This window comes from Carcharodon carcharias (genome assembly GCF_017639515.1).
Source record: "Carcharodon carcharias isolate sCarCar2 chromosome 35 unlocalized genomic scaffold, sCarCar2.pri SUPER_35_unloc_2, whole genome shotgun sequence".
Classification (NCBI taxonomy): domain Eukaryota; kingdom Metazoa; phylum Chordata; class Chondrichthyes; order Lamniformes; family Lamnidae; genus Carcharodon; species Carcharodon carcharias.
The window spans coordinates 2,193,051-2,200,530 of NW_024470712.1; the positions used below are offsets into that span (position 1 = coordinate 2,193,051).

Here is a 7,480-nt window from a genome sequence, read left to right on the forward strand (position 1 = left end):
CAACACTGACCCTCCGACAGTGCGGCTCTCCCTCAGCACTGACCCTCCGACAGTGCGGCTCTCCCTCAGCACTGACCCCCCCGACAGTGCGGCGCTCCCTCAGTACTGACCCTCCGACAGTGCGGCACTCCCTCAGCACTGACCCTCCGACAGTGCGGCTCTCCCTCAGCACTGACCCCCGTCACTGCGGCTCTCCCTCAGTACTGACCCTCCGACAGTGCGGCTCTCCCTCAGTACTGACCCTCCGACAGTGCGGCTCTCCCTCAGCACTGACCCTCCGACAGTGCGGCTCTCCCTCAGTACTGACACTCCGACAGTGCGGCTCTCCCTCAGTACTGACCCTCCGACAGTGCGGCTCTCCCTCAGCACTGACCCTCCGACAGTGCGGCACTCCCTCAGCACTGACCCTCCGACAGTGCGGCACTCCCTCAGCACTGACCCTCCGACAGTGCGGCTCTCCCTCAGCACTGACCCTCCGACAGTGCGGCTCTCCCTCAGCACTGACCCTCTGACAGTGCGGCTCTCCCTCAGTACTGACCTGCTCCACGTTCTCGATGATCTCGAAGCGCGTCTGAAGAGGTAGCCCTCAATGTCGATGCCTGGGTGTGCCCTGCCCAGGTACTCTATCCCAAGCTCAGCCACATTCTCCTGCCGAAGGAAACGGAACCGGTTAAGTCCTCGTGGGAAACCTTCGCTCCCCGGTCTCCCTTTGGGGGGGTCACCTCCGGTCTTGGGGGGTGGATAGGAGAACGTTTGAAGGCTCAACAGCAAAGATAAAGAGAGCAGGCCTGCTGACATTAAGGACTCAGAGCCTTGGTCCAGAGTCGGTGTCAATAGCAGGATAAGGGTCAGCGCTGTGTCAAGGCAAAGTAGCAGGATGTGCCGGCAGGAAGACACAGACCTGAAAGCAGAGTGCGAGGACAAGCGAGAGGCTGGCACGGGGACAGGAGGAGGCCCATTCAGCCCCTCTCGAGCCTGTTACACAGGAACAGGAGGAGGCCCATTCAGCCCCTCTCGATCCTGTTACACAGGAACAGGAGGATGCCCATTCAGCTCCACTCGAGCCTGTTACACAGGAACAGGAGGAGGCCCATTCAGCCCCTCTCGATCCTGTTACACAGGAACAGGAGGAGGCCCATTCAGCCCCTCTCGATCCTGTTACACAGGAACAGGAGGAGGCCCATTCAGCCCCTCTCGATCCTGTTACACAGGAACAGGAGCAGGACCATTCAGCCCCTCTCGAGCCTGTTACACAGGAACAGGAGGAGGTTCATTCAGCCCCACTCGAGCCTGTTACACAGGAACAGGAGCAGGACCATTCAGCCCCTCTCGAGCCTGTTACACAGGAACAGGAGGAGGTTCATTCAGCCCCTCTCGAACCTGTTACACGGGAACAGGAGGAGGCCATTCAGCCCCTCTCGAATGGAGGCCAATGAAAGGGCAGGAGCAACAGATTCAGTAAGAATGCTCTGGAGCTGGGAAAATATTCTAGAGGGGGCTGAATCAGCCTCCTCCTGTTCCTGTGTAACAGGCTCGAGAGGGGCTGAATGGGCCTCCTCCTGTTCCTGTGTAAGGGGAGGCTGCAGAAAAGGAATCAAAGTCTCTCCGATATTCAGTGAGGGTTGGGTAGGCCTCGGGACAGGGGACTCGCAGCTGAAACATTCGGAGAGATGTTAAGAGTTCACCTGCTGCTGGGCTGAGATCTGCTTCCGCTCCATATCTTTCTGCTCAACGGCTAATTCTGCAGCGATTTGATCCAGCTAGGGAGAGAAGTGGAGAGTTATCTAAACAAAACACACAATGTTATTCCACTGCCCCAACACCTGAAACCCCTTCCCGGTCACTCCCACTGTACACAATCCCAATCCCCTTCCCATTCACTCCCACTGTACACAATCCCAATCCCAAACCCCTTCCCATTCACTCCCACTGTCCACCATCCCAATCCCAAACCCCTTCCCATTCACTCCCACTGTACACAATCCCAATCCCAAACCCCTTCCCGTTCACTCCCACTGTACACAATCCCAATGGACCCAAACTCATTCCCGTTCATTCCCACTGTACACAAACCCAATCCCCTTCCCGGTCACTCCCACTGTACACAATCCCAATGGACCCAAACCCCTTCCCGTTCGCTCCCACTGCACACAATCCCAATGGACCCAAACCCCTTCCCGTTCACTCCCACTGGACACAATCCCAATGGACCCAAACCCCTTCCCGTTCACTCCCACTGTACACAATCCCAATCCCAAACTCCTTCCCGTTCACTCCCACTGTACACAATCCCAATGGACCCGATCCACTTCCAGTTCACTCCCACTGTACACAATCCCAATCCCCTTCCCATTCACTCCCACTGTACACAATCCCAATCCCAAACCCCTTCCCATTCACTCCCACTGTCCACAATCCCAATCCCAAACTCCTTCCCGTTCACTCCCACTGTACACAATCCCAATCCCAAACACCTTCCCGTTCACTCCCACTGTACACAATCCAACCCAAACCCCTTCCCGTTCACTCCCACTGTCCACAATCCCAATCCCAAACCCCTTCCCATTCACTCCCACTGTACACAATCCCAATACCAAACACCTTCCCGTTCACTCCCACTGTCCACAATCCCAATCCCAAACCCCTTCCCATTCACTCCCACTGTACACAATCCCAATACCAAACACCTTCCCGTTCACTCCCACTGTCCACAATCCCAATCCCAAACTCCTTCCCATTCACTCCCACTGTACACAATCCCAATACCAAACCCCTTCCCGTTCACTCCCATTGTACACAATCCCAATCCCAAACCCCTTCCCGTTCACTCCCACTGTACACAATACCAATCCCAAACCCCTTCCCGTTCACTCCCACTGTACACAATCCCAATCCCAAACCCCTTCCCGTTCACTCCCACTGTACACAATACCAATGGACCCAAACCCCTTCCCGTTCACTCCCACCGTACACAATCCCAATCCCAAACCCCAACCCGTTCACTCCCACTGTACACAATCCCAATCCCAAACCCCAACCCGTTCACTCCCACTGTACACAATCCCAATCCCAAACCCCTTCCCGTTCACTCCCACTGTCCACAATCCCAATCCCAAACCCCTTCCCGTTCACTCCCACTGTACACAATCCCAATACCAAACACCTTCCCGTTCACTCCCACTGTACACAATCCCAATCCCAAACCCCTACCCGTTCACTCCCACTGTACACAATCCCAATCCCAAACCCCTTCCCGTTCACTCCCACTGTACACAATCCCAATCCCATACCCCTTCCCATTCACTCCCACTGTCCACAATCCCAAACCCCTTCCCATTCACTCCCACTGTCCACAATCCCAATCCCAAACCCCTTCCCATTCACTCCCACTGTACACAATCCCAATCCCAAACCCCTTCCCGTTCACTCCCACTGTACACAATCCCAATGGACCCAATCCCCTCCCCGCTCACTCCCACTGTACACAATCCCAATGGACCCAATCCCCTTCCCGGTCACTCCCACTGTACACAATCCCAATCCCAAACCCCTTCCCATTCACTCCCACTGTACACAATCCCAATGGACCCAAACCCCTTCCCGTTCACTCCCACTGTACACAATCCCAATGGACCCAAACCCCTTCCCGTTCACTCCCACTGTACACAATCCCAATCCCAAACCCCTTCCCGTTCACTCCCACTGTACACAATCCCAATCCCAAACCCCTTCCAGTTCACTCCCACTGTACACAATCCCAATCCCAAACCCCTTCCCGTTCACTCCCACTGTACACAATCCCAATGGACCCAAACACCTTCCCGTTCACTCCCACTGTACACAATCCCAATCCCAAACCCCTTCCCGTTCACTCCCATGACCCCGAACCCTTGCACAGAGCTGCAGGTTGAAGGGAACTGGCGCCATGGCTGGGGCCTCCGTCCGGGAGACAGCTCAGGCCCTCACCTCACGACGTGAAGGACAGGCGACCCTTGGGTTGGGGGGAGGAGGAGCAGGGCAAGTGGCACAGGGCCCACCGACCCTCCGGGGTCCATTGGCAGACGATGACGTGGACTGGGGGGGGGGCGGGCGGGTCCAAGTGGGTGAGAGGCGCATAGGTGGAGTGACGGATTGCTGGTAGGTTGAGGTGTTGGGGAGCTGTACCACACGGAGGGAGGGGGGGAGTGGGTTCGGAGGAGGAGGGTGAGGGGCAGAAGTGTCTATTTACCTGAGCGGACATGTTCTTAATCAGGGGATCCAGGTCGACGAGCAGATCATAGCCCTGGTGGAAATAGGTGTGCTCGGCATTGAGGTAGCTCAGCATCTTATCACCGGGAAGAAATAATTGCCTGAGATTTATTCGTCAGAGAGGAAACCCTTCACTCTCACCGCACACAATCCCAATCCCAAATCGCTTCCCGTTCACTCCCACCGCACACAATCCCCATCCCAAACCCCTTCCCGTTCACTCCCACCGCACACAATCCCAATCCCAAACCCCTTCCCGTTCACTCCCACCGCACACAATCCCAATCCAAAACCCCTTCCCATTCACTCCCACTGTACACAATCCCAGTTCCAAACCCCTTCCCGTTCACTCCCACTGTACACAATCCCAATCCCAAACCCCTTCCCATTCACTCCCACCGCACACAATCCCAATCCCAAACCCCTTCCCGTTCACTCCCACTGTACACAGTCCCAATGGACCCAAACCCCTTCCCGTTCACTCCCACTGTACACAATCCCAATGTACCCAAACCCCTTCCCGTTCACTCCCACTGTACACAATCCCAAACCCCTTCCCGTTCACTCCCACTGTACACAATCCCAATCCCAAACCCCTTCCTGTTCACTCCCACCGCACACAATCCCAATCCCAAACCCCTTCCCGTTCACTCCCACCGCACACAATCCCAATCCCAAATCCCTTCCCGTTCACTCCCACCGCACACAATCCCAATCCCAAATCCCTTCCCGTTCACTCCCACCGCACACAATCCCAATGGACCCAAACCCCTTCCCATTCACTCCCACCACACACAATCCTAATCCAAAACCCCTTCCCATTCACTCCCACTGTGCACAATCCCAATCCCAATCCCCTTCCCGTTCACTCGCACTGTACACAATCCCAATGTAACCAAACCCCTTCCCGTTCACTCCCACTGTACACAATCCCAATACCAAACCCCTTCCCGTTCACTCCCACCGTACACAATCCCAATCCCAATCCCCTTCCCGTTCACTCGCACTGTACACAATCCCAATGTAACCAAACCCCTTCCCGTTCACTCCCACTGTACACAAACCCAATCCCAAACCCCTTCCTGTTCACTCCCACTGTACACAATCCCAATCCCAAACCCCTTCCCGTTCACTCCCACTGTACACGATCCCAATCCCAAATCCCTTCCCGTTCACTCCCACTGTACAGGATCCCAATCCCAAACCCCTTCCCGTTCACTCCCACTGTACACGATCCCAATCCCAAACCCCTTCCCGTTCACTCCCACTGTACACAATCCCAATCCCAAACCCCTTCCCATTCACTCCCACTGTACACAATCCCAATCCCAAACCCCTTCCCAGTCACTCCCACTGTACACAATCCCAATCCCAAACCCCTTCCCATTCACTCCCACTGTACACCATCCCAATCCCAAACCCCTTCCCGTTCACTCCCACTGTACACAATCCCAATCCCAAACCCCTTCCCATTCACTCCCACTGTACACAATCCCAATCCCAAACCCCTTCCCGTTCACTCCCACTGTACACAATCCCAATCCCAAACCCCTTCCCGTTCACTCCCACTGTACACAATCCCAATCCCAAACCCCTTCCCGTTCACTCCCACTGTACACAATCCCAATCCCAAACCCCTTCCCGTTCACTCCCACTGTACACAATCCCAATGGGCTGAACAACTTCCTGTTATATTCTGGATCTAACCTTACATACTGAGGGAGAGCCGCACTGTCGGAGGGTCAGTGCTGAGGGAGAGCCGTACTGTCGGAGGGTCAGTGCTGAGGGAGAGCCGCACTGTCGGAGGGTCAGTGCTGAGGGAGAGCCGCACTGTCGGAGGGTCACTACTGAGGGAGCGCAGCACTGTCGGAGGGTCAGTGCTGAGGGAGAGCCACACTGTCGGAGGGTCAGTGCTGAGGGAGAGCCGCACTGTCGGAGGGTCAGTGCTGAGGGAGAGCCGCACTGTCGGAGGGTCACTACTGAGGGAGCGCAGCACTGTCGGAGGGTCAGTGCTGAGGGAGCACTGCGCTGTCGGAAGGTCAGTGCTGAGGGAGAGCCGCACTGTCGGAGGGTCAGTGCTGAGGGAGAGCCGCACTGTCGGAGGGTCACTACTGAGGGAGCGCAGCACTGTCGGAGGGTCAGTGCTGAGGGAGAGCTGCACTGTCGGAGGGTCAGTGCCGAGGGAGAGCCGCACTGTCGGAGGGTCAGTGCCGAGGGAGAGCCGCACTGTGGGAGGGTCAGTGCTGAGGGAGAGCCGCACTGTCGGAGGGTCAGTGCTGAGGGAGAGCCGCACTGTCGGAGGGTCAGTGCCGAGGGAGAGCCGCACTGTCGGAGGGTCAGTGCTGAGGGAGAGCCGCACTGTCGGAGGGTCAGTGCTGAGGGAGAGCCGCACTGTCGGAGGGTCAGTGCCGAGGGAGAGCCGCACTGTTTGGAGCTGTTATCATTCAGATGGGACATTAAACCAAGTGCTCCATCTGGCCTCGCACGTTTGAGGTCCCATTGGAAGAGTGGTGGGTGGGGGGGGGGTTTAATTTTGGAGTGAGAAAGGGGAAAAGGGCAGGGGCAGTGCCTTGAGGATGATAATAATCCCGAAAGCAAGAGCAATAAACATAGCGTCAGCCTGGCCAGTATCTACTTGCTGTTTCTCTGAGCGTTCCTTCAATTCTGGCAGTGAACACAATTCGATAGTAAAGTGAACACTTTATCCGAGGAGTGTGGCACAGTCTTCAGCTGCTAAACAACTGCAAACACTTACCGAGTGCATGATCTTATATTTGTGCTCAATGGCAAAAGCATTGATCTGTAAAGAAAAAAATATTCAGAAAAATGTCCATCAGATAGTCTGATATATCCCACACCCCTCACTGTAACACTCTGATATATCCCACACCCCTCACTGTAACACTCTGATATATCCCACACCCCTCACTGTAACACTCTGATATATCCCACACCCCTCACTGTAACACTCTGATATATCCCACACCCCTCACTGTAACACTCTGATATATCCCACACCCCTCACTGTAACACTCTGATATATCCCAAACCCCTCACTGTAACACTCTGATATATCCCAAACCCCTCACTGTAACACTCTGATATATCCCACACCCCTCACTGTAACACTCTGATATATCCCACACCCCTCACTGTAACACTCTGATATATCCCACACCCCTCACTGTAACACTCTGATATATCCCAGACCCCTCACTGTAACACTCTGATA

The 7,480-nt window shown here is 55.3% G+C and overlaps 1 protein-coding gene across 1 annotated transcript in view; it reads right to left on the bottom strand.

Annotated features, from left to right (window-relative positions):
- The window catches only part of LOC121274204 (arf-GAP with coiled-coil, ANK repeat and PH domain-containing protein 2-like), a 7,560-nt gene extending 515 nt beyond the window's left edge, over nucleotides 1-7,045 (bottom strand). The window contains exons 1-4 of the mRNA XM_041181404.1: nucleotides 7,004-7,045; nucleotides 4,229-4,324; nucleotides 1,686-1,760; nucleotides 522-648 (exon numbers count right to left, since the gene is read on the bottom strand). Of these exons, the coding sequence (XP_041037338.1) occupies nucleotides 522-648; nucleotides 1,686-1,760; nucleotides 4,229-4,324; nucleotides 7,004-7,012 (307 nt within the window). The 5' untranslated portion in view covers nucleotides 7,013-7,045. The remainder of the gene's footprint in view (nucleotides 1-521; nucleotides 649-1,685; nucleotides 1,761-4,228; nucleotides 4,325-7,003) is intronic.
- Between the last annotated feature and the right edge of the window lie 435 nt (nucleotides 7,046-7,480).